Consider the following 17,577-nt stretch of genomic DNA (forward strand, 5'->3'; position numbering starts at 1 on the left):
TTCAGCATCAGATCCTGGATCACCAACTTGGAGGAACTTGTCGAAAGGCTCAGGTATCCTTTCAATTTCGAATTCTTCATCGGCGGTCCAAAGTCTCGACAGTGAGATTACTTCGTCGAGAGTAAGGGGACGAAATGAGAAAGCCGTCCAAAGGAGCAGTTTGGAAACAAGCCCTCGATGGGATAATTCCATGCGACGGAAACATTCACTCATGAGAGCCGCGTATAGATCATAAAGATTTGCTGGGAAGGGTTTTTCTAGGCTTCGAAGCACAGCACCCTCACGACCGATTGCATTGAATTGCTTTAGCATGTGCTCTGCATATAAAATGGCTTTCCACGTCAGTGCGAACAAGTCAGGAACGAAGCGGGTAAAGTGACTTACTCGAAGACGCCTCTTCGACTTTGTCGGCAATGCGTTGCTGAACGTAGCGATCAAACTTCTGAAGAGTAGATAGATTGTTGAGATTGTTGCAAAAAATTGCCCTCATGTCCTTTATTTGGTTTTTTTTCGTGACATTAATACACTGCAGCTGTGAAAGCTCCTGGAGAGTGGTCAAAACTCCAGGTCGGGAGGTGAAAGCGACTTTCACTTTCAACCCGTTTTCCCGTAAAACTTCCAGAAAGTTTAGAAATTCTGAGAGATCGTCGACCTCATCGACGCCGTCGAGTATCAGTAAGAGCCGGTATCTAGAGGTTTCTCCAAATGCCAGAGCCAGTATATTCCGAACGAGACTGTCAGCAATCCATCGGTTGAAGCTGAAATCGTCTTTGATGATTTCTGCGTTGATCAACTCGCAAAGAGGTGCGCTCTGCTCCACAACTTGATTTATGATGGTTGTGATCGCACTGACAAAAGAAGAGAGACTCTTGGACTGCTCTCGGAAGTAGAAATAAGCAGCACATGTCTGGTTAGATGCATCGCTCTTAGCCTTTTGCATCAGTCTTTCATATACGGTGAATCCAATGTGACTCTTTCCTGAGCCGGGTGGTCCGGTGATGGCTAAGACCGAGTGATCGTCGTCGCTCCTTCGCAGCCATTCCTCCCACTCAGGCTGCAGGAAAACCCAAGTGCAAGTGTCTTTAACCATGGTTTCCCTCAAGACGTGATACTCGTGATCTTCGCCCTCGACCTCGAGTAAGAGGTTGCGAATTCTCCTGGCCGACGGTGGCTTGCTCTGCTCGGATGATTTGCCTCGTTGGTCACTATTACGGTCCTTTTTAGGTTCCCGCTGTTGGTCCTCGATGACTCTGAGCAGCTTGGTAACGTCACTTCGGATAGTTTCGGTCGTATCCCGAATGGAGCTCATGACCTGCATCTGTTCCCTGAGCATCGCAGTATGCGACTTTTGGTTTTCCATCAGCTCTATGGCCATATCTCTTAGCTCTTCCGTGTTATCAAGGATGGCAAATTCGGTTGCTTCTTGAAGATTCTGAACCTTCAGGTCCATGTCCTTGCGAGCTCCCCCAAGGTCGCTGTCCTCGCCTTGAAGAAAATTCGTGATCCACTTCTCTGTAAATGAGGTCAGCACTAGTTAATATGGGTAAACAATCAACTTACTGAAACGACCCAATTCAATATATTTGTGCGCGAAGCCACACATAACAAGAATGTATGTAAAAACCTCCATTAAACAGTTTTGATAGCTCTTATGCTTTGGAAGCCGCGTCTCTAAAATGGTGATTCGTTGTAGGAAACTGTTCATGTCTTGGAAAAAGATCACCACCACGTCGTAGTCAGCTGAGAGTTTCCGACATGCCTAATAGATCAGCTTGGCTTATCAGCAGAATTAAAAATTACTCACGCCCAGCATGAAAGTAACAGCCGTACCAATGGCCGCGGCTGGAGGAAAAGCCGGTGCAGCGGCCGAGAACAGTTGTTGGGCACCTTGTTCAATGAGGTCAAGGTTCGCGGCAAACAAGCTTCGTAGCTTGTCCACCTTCTTGTCATTGTGACGGAACTTGTGGAAGTTTTCCATGTCTTTGGTGCCTTGGGCAATCATCACTTCAACGTTTTCAAATTTGCGCTCGAGGTCGAACCCCACAATGCCCTTGTAGGCTTTGAGGGCCTCTTTCCACAGATCGGCGACATCTCGGCCATCGTTCTCCCATGTATGAGGCGCTTTCTTTTGGACCGAGCTGACTGCCATTGTTTGTTGTGTTCCAATGTATAGAGATCTGAAAAAGTGGGATGCGGGAATGATAGCAGAAACTTTTGGAAGTCTGAGACCGATGGCACGCCGCGTCTTTTATAGTACCACCTGGCATTATTGAACCATTGCGCTAGTTTGGGAACTTATTTGAGGCTAAGCTGATGAGGATCCCCACATATGCGCATCATGCTGACATGCATGATCAGCTGGAGCTTTGTGAAGCATTTGCATTTGTCCCATTTGCTGCACTATCCCAGCTTTTTCTGACCTTCAGCTCGTCAGGTTTTTCTAAGCATGGGTTTGAATGGAAGTATGAATTTGGTTAAGTTGCTAGGCCAGATTGTTCGCAACACATCGATCAGATAACTACCACCTTCCTGTTAAAAGACTCCCAACGCCACATGAAAATTCGCAATATGATTCATGTTGCCAATGGGTCATACCAGACAACCCTAATTCTTTTGTAGTACACTGTATTGCCTCTTGAGAGTGGCGAGAATCGCCAAAAAATACATGCCACATGACTTTGGGCTCGATGTAAGAAATCTAAACGGCAAGTGAGTATTATGACTGCTTAAGCCTCTATGAACTACGTTCTTAGGATGATGGATACAGACTGAGTCGGCTGCTTGTGTTCCGATCTCAATAAACCTTTCTGTCCAATCAGCTTCCTGTTGCAATATCGTATAGGCGGCAATGTATGTAGATGATGTGCTCAGCTTCTGTCAGTAGTGGCGCAGCACTAGGCCCAGGAAACTACTTTTAGTACGATCTATGCCGAGTTGTGATGCTATTTAGCCGTCACGTTCACTCGCAGATAGATTCTAGAAATCTGTTGAATGGATTCTCTCTTCCTGAGAGAACCCGTGTGTACGATCGTACCCGGGTTAAAAGTTAGGGTGAACCAAAGATGTATTTTCCGTGATTATCTTCCTAACTACAAGACTTGGCTTTCGTACACGAGATATATGGTATTGTACGTCCCTGAGTCAGTTCGGCATGAATATACTTTGATCCTCTCAATGGATAACCGAGGGCCGAATATCCAGTCTGTGCCCTCTGCCATGATGTGTGTCCTTGAGTCGTGCATGTCGTACAACCAGCTGGTGCTGTTATTCCAACAAAATCAAATATTTCCCACTTGACTGTGTGGACGATCAGTTTTATCATTCGATAAATAAGCGAGTCTTGAATAAAGCTACCGTTCTGTTTTACATCTTTCCTCCATCCATTCGTCCTCTAGGCTCTATCGAGTAGCTACCCTCGAAGTCCGGGAAATCTTCTTCAATTCTTCTCTTTAACGCCTTCAAACAGTCACGCTTACGGAAATTCCTCAACTCAGGCCAGCCGTGAGCGCGATGTATGGCCTGTACCTTTTCTATAAAGCTCTCCGATCGCGAGCCGAGTGGAGTTTATTTGTTAAGATCAGTTTGTGAACTAATCGGGACAAAGTTCAATGTAATAAACTGATCTTTAATGATTCTCAAAGAAGTCCTTCACGGCCCATCGAGTAGCAACACCGCGCCAGTCAGCCTCGTTTTCTGGTGCCCACTCGTGAGGGTCATCGTATATTGGCTCGCGCGAGGGATTGGAATGGATCCCGACGGGGCATCCGTGCTAATACACCATGCCTAGTTCAGTGTCGAGCAGAAAAACGGAATTGTTGAGATTGCCCGACGTGACGCTGATCAAGTGAGGAGGAGCATTGTCGTAGATATCAGCAACTTCTGTTATGATTCTCAATTCACCACCCGTCGCCTCTCCGCACTTCATATGGTGGCTTTTGGAAAGCCAGTTCGCAAAGTAGCATTCTGGAGCGCCGTGTGGGTCCTTCCCATCATATAGTTAGTCTGCGCAAGTAAGGCAGTTGGCAGGGAAGGGCAACAACCTCGTCCGTTTTACCGAGCCATTCCAGGGAATCTGCCATGACATAAGTCCAGCCACCTTCTGGTGGTTGTTTCGCATCCTCTTCTCGAAGATACATCTTGGTAAGGAAGCTGTAAAAATCATGAATTGCCGTGATACACTTCTCCCATAAATAGTTTATCTCATCGAGTTCAGGCATTTCTTTGATCTCTTCTTCTTCTTCTTCTTCTTCTTATTGCAGTGATAAAAGATTGAGGGAGGACAAAGAGGAGGAGGAAACCATGATGAGGAAAACTAAAGGGCATGAAGTCTTTCAATAGTGGGGCTAAGCCTAGATGGTAGAAGAGAGGCGGACGGGGGAAGAGGGATGGGCCAGGCTGGTCTACAACAGGGTGGCCATCCAGTGATACCTCCCGCCATTCCCTGAAAGCTTCTGCCTACATAGTTACAATGGAACTTGAGAGAACACATCGCTTAATTTCTACCGTGAAGTAAATTTGAGGCTCCGAGGACTATTCAGCCTGTTTTTTAAGTGACCTGAATTTCGTCTTCACCTAGCTCTTCCAAGAGCCCAATCACAGTTAGAGAATTAGTATTGAATCGATAACTTGCGATAGACGTAATAGTGCTGTGCTCTAGTCCAAGTCTTAGTTTCCACCACTGAGAACTTGTTGAGTACCAGCAAAAGGGGTTCCGTCATGACATTATCATCAGGTCTGCGATATCAACTGGTGAATCTACTACGAACGCAAGCAGCCAAGCGCTACAAACCAAATTCTCACCTTAGAGTCCTGAGACCACTACCAGAACAGGTGTCGGCTCCATAAGCGTGCCACCGACGATACTGTCTCCAAATACTTGGACGAATCTTACAAGCACAATCAAAATAGGCTGTGAGTTAACAAGACACATACGAATCCGAACTTCAAGTACATGCAATGGCTCTGTCAACTTTAAGCGATTGGTACGGCTAGGTACTTGGAACGGAATAGCGGAGCATTCGCCGAGGGGTGTCGCTACTACAGGGCCCATTTCGGGTGTCCATGCAAGGCAATTTAACAGCCCTAATGACTCAGCGCTTCGACTATTCCTTGACAAGACGATGGACTATGTGAAACTAGATAACAGATCTCGGCAGGTCAACCGACCGTGCGTTGCTGTCAGCAGGAAAGAGATCCGTACAGGGTTACAAGGGGAGTGAAGGGGTATGTTGTGATGAGGTAATGTTGCACTGGATCTTACAGATCACCCTAGAGAGAGAAGAAAGGGCAGTTAAATAGTGCGGCACCATGGCCGGTAGTGTTGAGCATCGCAAGTAGACGGACGCCGAAAGGCTGCTTAACTTCCTTCCCTTTGATGTGACCATGCGTATCCTAGCCGACTATGATTCCATACTACGATGCGCATACCACATTCACTAGGTTTACTCCGTTGATCATTGTTTGTTTCATACGTTGTGCGGAAAACAGGGCTCGAGTCTCCGGAGATGGATCCAGCCCCCAAGCTTATCTTAGACTCCGCTGAAGGAGTTTGTGACTTGTCTTCTGTGATCATACTCATCACCATCGTAAGCCTTTGGATAGGCGTGCCGCTGAATTTAGACGTATAGACAGGCTTTGCCAGAAGGAAAACGAAAAAGAAAAAGAACTCAGGATTTTATGTCCCCTCTGTATACTCCAGTCGGCTTCTATCACATTTAGGGACAGTGGTAGGACCATATTTGTCGCAAAAGTCTCCGCTGGTTTGATTTCTCTTACTTCGCCGGTGAATCAAGCATTTGCATTCCCTTGTTGTTGCAAACCAATAGGATCAAGAAACTAAAAATCGTTCTTTTCACCACATCTGCCCTCCCGTATCGTCTTAGTTATCTGGCTGCAAGCCCTCAGCGACGAGAGTGGGGGAGGCTGGTTCCGCAGGCATGCGATGTAGTCCCCGGAACTCAGAGCCGAGCTAGTTGGAGCATGGGTTACCTGCACTACCAGGATTGTAAATACTTGGGTGCCTTGCTGGGGCGTCAGGAAGCTAATCAAAAATGTGGTACGGAGAGCCTTCCGGTGCCGGGGGACGGTGCAAGGCAGTCTTTAATCCTGGGCCTCTTTTGGCGCCACTGCCTAAGAAGAAGCAAACGGGAGCTGAAGCCTTCAGTGTTATCATTTGGTTGGTACTTTCTTTTCATCGTACTAGGCATTCACAGCGCAGTCGTGTTAAATTTCGCACCAGAATAGTAGCCTATTGGCATTTCCATTTCCGTGCACTACCCCAAACTTGAAGCCCACTTGCCGCTTTGCCCATTGAAGGACATGTGCCTTCATGAAGCAACAAATGTTCCAAAATCTTTGCAGCTGCCCTATCACCACGTCAAACCTGGGCTCTCTTTTCCCACATGGGGTGAAGGAATTGGAACACTGCTGCCCAGTTGCTACTAAGACTTCTCCATCGGCAAGTATGTTTTTTTCGATATTTCATACTGACTACGCTTTGAACCAACGAATTTGGGAGTTTACAGTTGCTCTACATCCGCATTGCTTTTTATCGCCTCGGGATCAGAAGACAAACCCAACATGATAATGTTGCCCGTTACCATCTCTACGTAGCACCGCAGGAACGTGGCCGAATCTAGATAGAGAAGCCCGGAAGTAACCATCGCATGCACCTCGATTACTGTGTCACATTCTAGTTAGTAGCAGTCGGGCGAGGAAATAGAAAACATGTAGCAGTCTGGTGCTATTGAGGCACACCCTTTACTTCACCGTTCACTCAGTTTCCACACCTCATATGCTGTGGCATGTTGACCTAGTGGCCAGTTCACCACTGAACTCAGTAGAAGGACAAACATGGCTTCAACAGACCGTGGACTGTTGGTTGACAGTGATCAACAAGTCCTCACATATATGGCATCTCCACCATACAGACGTCTTTGCATGCATTGACTTTGGTTCAATTTGGTTCAAAGACGAGCTGTTATCCCTGTATCTGAAATAAGATTGATCGAGCACCCCTGGCTGTCGCATCGCGAAAACACGCGTTGGACCAACGCTGCTGTTATTCGGCCACCAACCCAGCAAGCCCTGCTGGACCGGTGTACCTTGCCAGGGTCTTGCGCTTGCGTACACTGTTCCACAACATGTATGTCTACTCTTGCATTCTTGGCGCACCGTTCAGGCCTACCCCAATTTTGTCACATCAGCCTTTGCTGTAATCAGGAATCTTGCTCGATGACCGTTTGTGACCCGTCAAATATTCATCCTGGTGCCTGAGTCTTTTGGTCGTCAACGGCAGGAGTTGATAAAAGATATGCATTGGTTGATCGTGCATACGATAAGAGATCAACTGACTGAAGCACGCTTACTGCCCAAGTGAGTCCCTCGAATTTTATGAGCTTCACTTAGCTTGCGATGCCTTCTCGCTAGATGCTGCTTGTAACGAGCCGCAAAATGCCAGACGCCCTTCTTTACAGTCCTTGGTGCATGTAATACGCACCAGCAACACCGACTGCTTGCTAGTCGGTCCGACTCATCAATCCATACCCCAGAAATGTGACTGTGTAGGCGGCTAAGATTATGTTGGGTGGTGAGAGTAGCTGCATGCCAATGCTTACCAACCTGGTTACATGTTGGAAGTGACATGAACCTGTTGGTGCAGGGTATCATGGATACTGAACTTACCATTGAGATATGCGGCCGCCTCTGAACAGGTTAGGCTATTGGGCACCATCGGCTCGCTAAGTCACAAAGGTGGCTGATAGAATGGATTATTATGTACACTCCCTGATGAAACAACATCATGCTGCTGGGTTCGGTTCATAGGCTCAAAGCACTGTCGGATGCATGTGAGCTGTTTCCGCGGATCTATGAGCTTTGACTTGTCACCCATCAGTCAAATTCTCATGGACCCACCCCTCTCCCCCAGTCCGCTGCCCTGCAAGCATCCTTATCCCCTTGCCGTGTAGGTACTGTTGGAAGCAATTCAATACAGTCCATCCAAAACAGTCACTTAACAAAGATTTATAACCTTCTGTATTTATCCCCTCTTTCTCTGAAGTCTTCCTATTGCGATGAATCTGGTATTTGACAAATTCGCGACAACACTGGATTGAAACACCTTAGAAGCCACCTCGGACAAAACAGGAGCTTATGTCTTGTTTTTCTACCACCTTTCTCCATCGAGCCAACCTTCGAGCTTCATCCCCAGAACGCGTCGCGGTGCTAAAAAAGACCCCATCTTTCACGGCAAAGCCTTTGCCCCATGACGGTGCGGCAAAAGCGCAAGCCGACATCCCGGCTAATGGGAGGGAATCACAAACGTAAGGCCAACAACGTTCGCGAGTCTAGGCTATGCTCCTCACCGACCTCTGCCAAGAATACCACTCCCGAACCTGAACACGTAACAACGCCAATGGGGGAGTCTGGTCAGCATGCGGATAGCATCCTCTGCAAAGGCTCGGTCGAAGAGCAGCAGGATGATGCGGACGACTCACCTGAAATCTCTGATACACACGACAAATTGTATGTTTCGAACAACGAGAATACTCAAACTGTGACCAAGGAAGAGCTGGCTGAGATGTCGGAGTCGATACAAGAAATGTTTGACAGCCTTCCAACCTTTGCGAAGGTAGAGGCCTTGTTGAACAAAGAAATAAGTGTCGTACGCTCGAAGCATAACAATTTGAAGAATGAGGTCCAGGAGCAAAACAAGATCTTGCGCGATGAGGTGCGAGATGCGATGGAGGCAACCCGGAAACTCACAGATACCAAGCACGACACGTTAAGCGCCGGTTTGAAAGAGACACATACTTGTGTGGGGACCTTGTCCACGAGCATACTGTCCTTACAAGTCGAGTCAAACAATTCCAAGAAGGCAACTGAGGAAAAGGCAAAACAAATGCAGTCTGAGATGGACAATCTACAAGGGAATATGCTGAGGAAGACGCACGCTCAGCTGGAAAACATGCGCGAGGAAATGACGAGAATGATAGATGGTCAGATGGCTTCCTTACGCGAGGAGATGACAAGGGAAGTGGGTGCTCAGATGAGTGCTTTGCGAAAAGAAGTTGGGAGAACGATTGATGGCCGAGCGACTGCCTTATTTGAGGAGATGGCAAGACAGAAGGATGGTCAGATTGACATCTTGCGCGAAAAGAATGCATTCACAGAGACGGAGGTGAACAAGCTCACGTCCTCGCGCGACAACGATGTCAAGATACTACATGGGCATGTCACGGCATATCTCGAACGCAACAAGACGCTCGTCGAAAACAACAACGAGCTTCGGCTGATGAACGAGGTACTTGGTCAGGCCAACGAGGCAATCCGCAAGGAGAACGACACATTGCGCAAGACATACGAGGAACACACCAAGTGTATCAAGGCACTCACAGACTGGAACAGTCAAAATGTTGCGGATGTCCAGAACATTCGTCAGGCTTTTGCCACAAACAACAAGGCCATTCAGCAGGACGTGGGGGGTGTTCGGAGCCAGGTCAATATGTTGACTGCGAGGCTGCAAGATTTGAAGATGTCCATGGCACAGGGATTTCACGGACTAGGAAGCATGTTCAACAACGGAGATGACCCTCATAGCTCCCCTGGAGTTCATGTGGGAAGCACCGAGCCACCATCAGCGCAACAGTGGGACCAGCAGAGTGTGTAGTCTCGATGAGGAAATCGCATTTTAATTGAATTGAACACCCTTTTTCATATGTCACATACACACGCTCGACTCATATCTCAACTCAACAGGCCAAAAATCGCATTCGAGTTAATTCGTACAAACGTACAAAATGCGTGAGTGGAGCAACATATGCGCAGCACGTGCCCAAGAGGGAACATCAACAAGATAGGAGCTTAGCCTAAATCTTTGCTTTACTTTTCTTTGATCTTGTTCAAAGGACATATGCATTTATCATATACATTTTGACATTAGCATGATAATTAGAATCAGATTTTTTTTATTACATATCATTCAAACAAGCACATTATAGTTGAAAGCGTCAAATTATTCTCATTAAAATCGTCGCCAAGAATTATAGTACAGATATTAAGTTCCATATCCTCCTGTTGTTAAACAATTTCCTAAAGAACATATGCAAATTCAAACAAGAATAACATCTTTTCGATGCCTTGATAAGAAAATGTAAATGGGTATCGAGAAACACGCTTAACCAGCCTGGTACACGGCCAGGGCGGCAACGTGCGGGTTGATCATGGTCAAGTTGTGAGGCGTGACATAAAGGTCAGAGTCCGTGAGGGCAATGAACATGGTCGAGTTGATGGCCGGGTCATGCTCCCAGGTCGAAACGTTGGGCTGGATAGTGTAGGCGGTGCGAGACTCCAGGCTGACGTTCATCAACGGGGAGTAGGTAACGTTAAGCTGGGAGACCCAGGCGGCGAACTTGGGTTCAACGACGTTGGTCGCAGTGATGTAGCTGTTATTGGGACCAACCGGCTGGCCGGGGGCATCCCACTGGAAAAAGACCTGGCGGCCAGGGTAGGACAGAGGGATGGTGCGGTTCTGCGAGATGGCAGCGTTACAGTCCTGAGACGAGTCGGTGGCGTTGATGCAAGACTCGGCCTTGGTGATGTTAGTCGTCGCCGCAGTGTTGGCCCAGCCTCCGGTTGTCTCGTTCCAAACATCGGCACCGTTGATACGGTACGGGTTAGGCTGGTTCAAGATATGCAGAGCAGGGAAGTTCTGCCAGATGAGACGGGTCTGGTTCCATGGGCAGCTGGAGATGTAGGGCGCAAGGAGCGTCCAGGCCCAAGACTGAGGAATGCCGACAGTGTGCCACTCAGGCATGGGGAAGAGACCCTCGAACTGACGGAAGATCATCTGCTGACGGGCCTCGACCGTGATGCTCTGCAGCAGGAGCTGGGCGGCGGGGCCAGAGTTGAGGTGGGGGAGGAAGCCATAAACACCAGCCTCACCCCAACGGGTAAGCTTCTGGTTGAAGTCGATGTACTCGCGGAGGTTGGAAACGGGGTAGTTGTAGGTGCACTGTTGAGGGGCCTGGGGGCCGAGCAGATTGGTGATGACGGTGGCGTGACCAATTTCCTGGTCAGCCATGTGCTGCAAGAGGAAACGGTCCTCAGCGTTCAGGCCGAGCTCTGCGAAGTCCTCATCGGAGTAGGTAGCCAGACCCCAGTGGAAGAGGTCAAGCTCGATGTACTCTTGGTACAATCCAAGGGCGAGAGATTGGTAGTCGAAGTCGCTCTGGACGCGGTAAACGGGGGCAGAGCCGTTGGTGCCGATACCACCGGAAGGCGTGTAAGGCGCGGGCTGGTCACCGTGGAGCTTGCCGTCCGCCGGGTAGTCGTAGGCATCAGCCGGAGGAGGGAGAATAGGCACCTCTGACGCCAAGATGCTGGTGGAGATGGCGCCAGTGGTGGACGGCGGAGGGCCGTCGTAGGGACCGTGGGAGGTCACATCGGTGTGCGGTACCTGCGAAGCGGTGACAGTCGGCTCCGAGCTGATAGTGGTCTGAGCCAGGGAGACGAACGGCACGGCGAACGCGCCGGAAGCCAAGGCGAGAAGCCCAGCGTGATGGAGTATGCTTCTGGGAGCCATTGTACAGACTCTGTTTCAGGTCCCTGGTGAAATGGGATGTTTGAGATGCTCTGCGGAAGCTTTTTTTTTCCCCTTTGATGCAGGAACGACGAGCAGGTTATATAGGTGATCTGGTTCACACAAGCTCACCGGGATGCTGTGATGACTACAGCATATCCGTCCAGGTTTGATCGATGATTACGCCGCCACAGCTCACCATGATCCCCGATTCTACTACGCAAACCCCACACCAGACTCATGATTTGCCATCAATGGATGAGTTCATAGACTCGGAAATTTTTTCACGGTCATCGCGGTGCAAGCATGCGGCTTCGGCAGTGGTCGACGCGTTTACACGTGGACTACCGAGTCGTTGGGTGTAATGTTGCCGTCATCAGCCGTTGTGTTTTGCTGGGGGGCGACCGATGTGCCGAGCAACGACACCAAGTCCGCGCCCCATGGTACGCTACGCTACGCTGTGGAAAGGCGACATGGGATTCCTCAGCTTGCTAGACGCAAAAGGGAAAATTTGGTTGTGCCCTTGGTGATATTGTGCCAAACAACAGCCTTGTCATCAATCAGACGTCAGGAATACCTCACGGAGTTGTCTCCGGTGAGCACGGAGTGGGACGAACGGTTCAGGCGGAGAAGCAATTTCGGGCCCGTCAGTGGGTGCAGCCGGGGGCACCGATGACGCTTACATTGGATGAATGAGGGCCGAGGCTCTTTTTCACCCAGAAGCCAGGCGTTATTCCACCCTAGTCCGTGTTGTGGGATCAACGGGAGTCAATCAGTCTGGATGAACTACCCGCCCACGGGGTAAGTGAACTAATCCATCCTGCTGTTGGATGGACGTTGGCTCGCACAGCTTGATGTGCAAAGTGATGGGCGGCGGAATGTTTGCTTGGCGCCGCTGACCGGGGGTGCGTCACCGGATGTTACGCTCCGGACCCCGGTCGCACCCAACGATTCCAAGTTTTCCAATGCTGCACACATCTGGTTCCTGAATCCGAGAGACAATCTCCCAACTGCTTCTGGATTAAGACAATCTACCAGGTCAGATTGTATACCTATCACTAGGGCCAGACAGCAATCTGGGTCAACGGAGTTACTGCAACGGGGACGCACAAAGATCGAGATGCATTAGCAACAATCTCAAATCCGAATAGACTCGTTCTAACCAACTCCGGCACCATTTTCGTGCTCTAACCCTCCATGCAAGATCTAGTCAGTCGCAGTCTATGTGCTCAACTGCCGCCTTTCCGGCACCGGTACAACTTTTAGGCACTCTCGACCTTTCTCGGACAGCGCCTCCTCCAGCGTGTAGCTCCGAAAGGCCCCAAGTTCAAAGGCATCACCTACACGTCACCTCACATCGAGCACGTCTCCACACTTTCAGGTTACACCACCGATACATCTCCGGTGGGAAGTGGAGGGCCTGGATTTCTCGAGGCGCTCGGCTGCACAGTAGTGTGGTCATCGATTAGTTGCCGTCCAGCACCCACTTCTTCTTGTCGTAGCTCGCGGGCCATACGCCATTCTTTCCCGGTGCCATGATCCCGTTGGGGTCCAGCGCGTTCTTGATTGTCTCGTTCAGCTGCATCTGCGCGTTTTCATTCCAGTTGAAGGCGTCAGCGACAGGGTCCATCAGCGCCGTGTGCGCGCGGAATTGGCCCCAGCCGTGCGCCGTCGTCTCCTTGATCAGCTTGTGCGCCAGCTGCCTGATCTTCGTCACATCCTCGGGGACGTCCAGGCGGTAGGGGATGCCAATCACGTGGTCTGAGAAGCCTTTGTCAGTTTTGATCTTCCGTTCGGAGTTTCGGAGCAAATGCCATTGACCGAGCTGGGAGGCGAGTTTGTATATTATGGGCGGGAGATACTTACGGAGCTCTCGCATCCCGACGGCGAATGCACCGAGGTAGTCGAAGCCGTAGCTGGTGATGAGGTTCTTGGCCACGTCGTGCTGCTTCTTTGCATCCTCGCCCGAGACCTTGGAGATGGGGGCCCACAAGAGTTGGCCGCCGTTGGGGAGCCAGCTGTGAATCCCGTCAGTGAAAGCCCCATGCGCGATTGGGGAGAACGACTTACTTCAGACACCTCAGCTCCTCTACTGTAGGGATGCCCTGCATCAGCAGCTCACGAGCACGGAGTGGGCTCTCGCGAGCGCGATCCTCCGGCAGGAAGAAGCGTGAACCGGGAATGGAGAGGAATTCGTGCTTGATGACACTCAGTAGGACATCGCGGACGGGCTTGGGTCCGTAGACGGCACCTATAAGCTGCCACCGTCCCATGTCAAGCTGCTTCGCAACTGCGTCCACTTCCTCCTCTGACATTGGACCCTCTTTGTTGGTGTACTTGGACTTTGGCCCGCAGTGCGCGGCGTTCAGCAGCGTATGGCGGAGGAAGGGAACATTCTGCAGGACCATCTGCAGACGCAGGGGGCGGATGATATCGACAACCTTGGGCAGATCAGAGTCGTTCTCAAAAGTAATCTCGTACGGTTGGTAGCCTCCGGGGTTGGGCATCAACCACATGCCGATCTTGGTCACGATGCCGAGATTGCTCTGTGAGAAGAGGCCGTCATTGTAAGGGCCGTAGCCCGTGTTGAAGAGCTGCCACGTCTCGCTGGCCGGCTGCTCGTCGGGGCGCAAGCTCAGGTCCGCATTCGGGTTGGGAACGCCGCCCATGCCGGTGCGGACAAGCTTGCCGTTTGGCAGCACAACCTCCATACCGCAGTGCATGCCCCAGTGATCGCCATAAGGCGTAGCACCGACGCCACGCTCGACGGCGTTGCCGAGGACAGAGCCCTGGCCGACGGGCACGGAGAGCCAAAGGTGCTCGCGCAGGTTGTGCTTTTCAAGGTACTCGTGCAGATCGCGGAAGCTTACGCCCGGCTCAAGCAGCGCGTATGCGCCCTCGACGTTGACCTCGAGAATGCGGTTCATGTGATGTCCCAGGTCCATGACCACGGAGCCGGGAACGCGTGGGGAAGCACCGCCGTAGCCGAAGTTCCGGCCGAGCGAGATGGGCCACACGGGCATGACTAGCTCATTACACAGGCCCACAAGGGCCTGAACGTCAGGGACATGGCGTGGGGTGACAACGGCCGATGCGACCAATTTTGACTTCTCGTAGAGGGGGAAGTGATCGTGCGATTTGGGCTGGTTGAGGTACGAGTCGCCTTCTAGCGGCTTGTCCTTGGGGACCACGCGGACATTTTCAACGCCGCAGATCTCTTGAGCGCGGACAATGAACTTTTGGAATAGCTCCAATGTGAAGTTAGGCGGGAGTGCTACGGGTTCCGGGATCTGGACCATCGTGTGTCTTTGGGGAATGCCTGATGTATAGTAAGGAGGAAAATCGGTATAAGTTTGAACAATGCAATATTTCGCTAATGCTGCTGCTTAATGATGCGAGTAATGATGCTAGAGATGTTCTGATATAGGAGTGAGATTCCAATATCGACTCCGAGAGCTGGCGGTTATTTAAACATGTTTTTTTTAATATTGTCTGTCATAAATGTGCCCTCTCGATGAACCGTGCTGACAGAGTGTTTGGTGCCATGTCGGAGAGCTGGTTCTGAAATGCCGAAGAGCTCATGCAGCTCACCTTTTGTCTGTCTTACGGGCATTCCGTGCTGGTCTCGTATTCAGGTGGCTCTGTTCACAGTCAGCCGTCGCGTGTCGGGCCCTATTCGGGTCCGTCCTCCGGGTTGGGAGTCCGGATCCCGCGCAACAGCGAGCTCAAAACCCCAATCAGGTTCCGAATCGTCCCAAGACAGGTCCGTGATAGGCGGCTCACGTGGGTCTGGCGAGCGACAGCGAGAAGGGGAGACTATTTTGACATGGGGCCAACTGTTCGCCGTCGACAATCGCCTAATGAAACAAGCTACGCACATACAACGGGGCTTCGCGAAGAGACGATGTTCCCTATGTGGTTTGCAAAGCTGCGGTGCGGATGAGCGCGTCAGTGGTGTTAGTTGGCGCCGCCGTGGAGGGGGATAGTTGAGGCTGGGCCCGGCTCGGCTGGACATACCAACGACCAAGAGGAGCGTGTGTTGTCTAGGTTCTTTCACCTAACGTGGCGGACGTTGTAAAATACGCTTTGGGTTGGGTGAAGGACTAAAGCGGCATCGTGATGCGAAAAGGCAGGCAGGAGTTTCGGCGAGAGAAGACGGTCTTTCGGACGAAACAAAGAGTGTGGGAAGGGAATCTTGTGGACGCAATGTGGGAGGTCATGTCTTGAAACGTTATTCAAAGTGGATGGAGTAGAGCCATAATCTTGGCACAGACAGGCGTTCCCGCCATTAGAATGCAGGGACGGATGCAGTGATTGACAGTGTCTTACCGCTGCTTCGGGAAGCTACCCATGAAACAAAACGTAGCTGTTTATCCTTACCCCACGGGTCTTGACGACCAACATTTTCAGCTGTCTCGACCGGTCATGTCCGAGGCATTCGCTTACTCCCAGAGTTTTTCCTCTCCGTATCCATCATCTCAACTTGAAGCTTCTGGTTCCTAAACTGCCAAATGCCCAATGGCGTGCTTGACACACAGCCAAACGCGTATACAGTCTGCAGCCCTAGACAACTTGGAGGGGGGGTACGTGGTTTTCCGGACAAGCAGCTGAGGAGGTTTCGCATCGGTAGTCCGTAGTTGGTCGGAAGGTTACGGAGCGAGGGACCAGCCGTTTCTGGAAGATTTCCCACTTTGGGCTTTTGTTTGACTTGTGTGCTTGCAGCAGCCAATGACACGCCGCAGCTGACAGGTGTCTTTGCGATTGCGAGTTACTGCATAGATGCGAGTAACGTTGTGATGGATGTGAACTGATATGAAGTTTTGGTCGAGGGTTCCTGCGACAGCTGCAAGGGTATGAGGGGGAAAGATGCTCCGGCGGCCTTTAGGTTGCCGTCCAGCGCCGAATTGCGGTGCCAGAATGTCGGGCGAACAGTAAAATCGGTAGAACGTCAGCCTTCTTACATCCCCCTGTTCCAACTCCTGGCTTTCAGCCGACCATATCTATCTTCAGCGTGGATGAAATTGGCTAACGACTATTTAAGATTAGGGTTGTCTGCCCAATAATTCCGAGGGGACAAGAGCGAAACAGTTGAATTACATGAACTAGAGATCCAGACCCCGAGGCAGCTTAGAAGCCATCATAAAACAACCCCGAATTTCTCACCACCACCTCACTTTAGCTTTGTGGGAGCACTCCAGTAAAGATCTGAGCCAAAGTCGACCGGAACCAAACAGCGCACGTAGCACGAATGGATCCAACTCAGCTCGCCAACGCCGTCACCGAGCGGGTGACCCTACCCGTCCTTGGCGGCGTCGAGAACTGGAAGGAACAGCTCAAGTTCATGCTCCAGGCCCTAGACAAGCAGCCCGGGTGTCTCCGAACGCGATGGGGTCCCTGGAGCGAAGACCAACAGAAGTTGGAGCTCATCACCGGTACGTGGAGTTCGACACGCCCGTGACCTACAATCGTAGCTATGATGGAGCTCTCAAGTCAAACAAAGACTGACTCGATCGCTGGGGGGCAGGTTGGATCAATGCCGAAGCTTGCGAGACGTGGAAGAAGTCAAAAGACTACGCCGAGGCCATGGGCAGATTGGCGCCTGTGCTAGGCGGAGAACCCTCGAGCTACCTGCTGCAATTCAAGCCTTACGCACCGCAAGCCGTCATCAACTCTCCGATTGTCGAGACCCTAAGCTTCGAAGACTGCCGCGAATCCGAGGAGACTATGCGGGGAATCGTCGAGAGGGCGACGCGGATGCCGGGCTGCAACGGCGTGGCGAGTGGGTACTCGCTGCATCCCGCGCCGAGCTCCGCCGGCAGGATCTTTGTTGCGGCCATTGGCTGGACGGGACTTGAAGCCAGCCGACGAGCGGACAAGACGGCGTACACGGGCGGTATGAAAACCGAAAGTCATCACGTTGACTTTAATTTTCCTGTCAAAGGGTTTGGAGGATTATAGCAGCATCTGTGCGTGCCCGGGTTGCATGATGTGGTTCAGCG

At 50.9% G+C, this 17,577-nt stretch overlaps 5 protein-coding genes across 5 annotated transcripts; 2 read left to right on the forward strand and 3 right to left on the reverse strand.

The window, feature by feature from the left end:
* Positions 1-355: 355 nt before the first annotated feature.
* Positions 356-2,149, reverse strand: ColSpa_01654 (uncharacterized protein; the record flags this gene model as incomplete). The annotated part of the gene is made up of 2 exons (XM_049267866.1): positions 356-1,512; positions 1,831-2,149. 2 exons carry the CDS (start codon positions 2,147-2,149, stop codon positions 356-358), a joined length of 1,476 nt encoding a protein of 491 aa, XP_049123823.1.
* Positions 2,150-8,263: 6,114 nt separating this feature from the next.
* ColSpa_01655 (uncharacterized protein) lies at positions 8,264-9,667 on the forward strand (the record flags this gene model as incomplete). The annotated part of the gene is made up of 1 exon (XM_049267867.1): positions 8,264-9,667. One exon carries the CDS (start codon positions 8,264-8,266, stop codon positions 9,665-9,667), a length of 1,404 nt encoding a protein of 467 aa, XP_049123824.1.
* Positions 9,668-10,174: 507 nt separating this feature from the next.
* On the reverse strand, positions 10,175-11,581 carry ColSpa_01656 (protein rds1; the record flags this gene model as incomplete). The annotated part of the gene is made up of 1 exon (XM_049267868.1): positions 10,175-11,581. One exon carries the CDS (start codon positions 11,579-11,581, stop codon positions 10,175-10,177), a length of 1,407 nt encoding a protein of 468 aa, XP_049123825.1.
* Positions 11,582-13,043: 1,462 nt separating this feature from the next.
* ColSpa_01657 (vanillyl-alcohol oxidase) lies at positions 13,044-14,877 on the reverse strand (the record flags this gene model as incomplete). Its single annotated transcript, XM_049267869.1, has 2 exons — positions 13,044-13,596; positions 13,649-14,877. The coding sequence occupies 2 exons, from the start codon at positions 14,875-14,877 to the stop codon at positions 13,044-13,046; spliced, it is 1,782 nt and encodes a 593-aa protein (XP_049123826.1).
* Positions 14,878-16,826: 1,949 nt separating this feature from the next.
* On the forward strand, positions 16,827-17,536 carry ColSpa_01658 (uncharacterized protein; the record flags this gene model as incomplete). The annotated part of the gene is made up of 2 exons (XM_049267870.1): positions 16,827-17,010; positions 17,103-17,536. 2 exons carry the CDS (start codon positions 16,827-16,829, stop codon positions 17,534-17,536), a joined length of 618 nt encoding a protein of 205 aa, XP_049123827.1.
* Positions 17,537-17,577: the final 41 nt, after the last annotated feature.

The sequence above is a fragment of the Colletotrichum spaethianum genome (assembly GCF_022836535.1).
Source record: "Colletotrichum spaethianum MAFF 239500 DNA, contig03, whole genome shotgun sequence".
NCBI lineage: Eukaryota > Fungi > Ascomycota > Sordariomycetes > Glomerellales > Glomerellaceae > Colletotrichum > Colletotrichum spaethianum.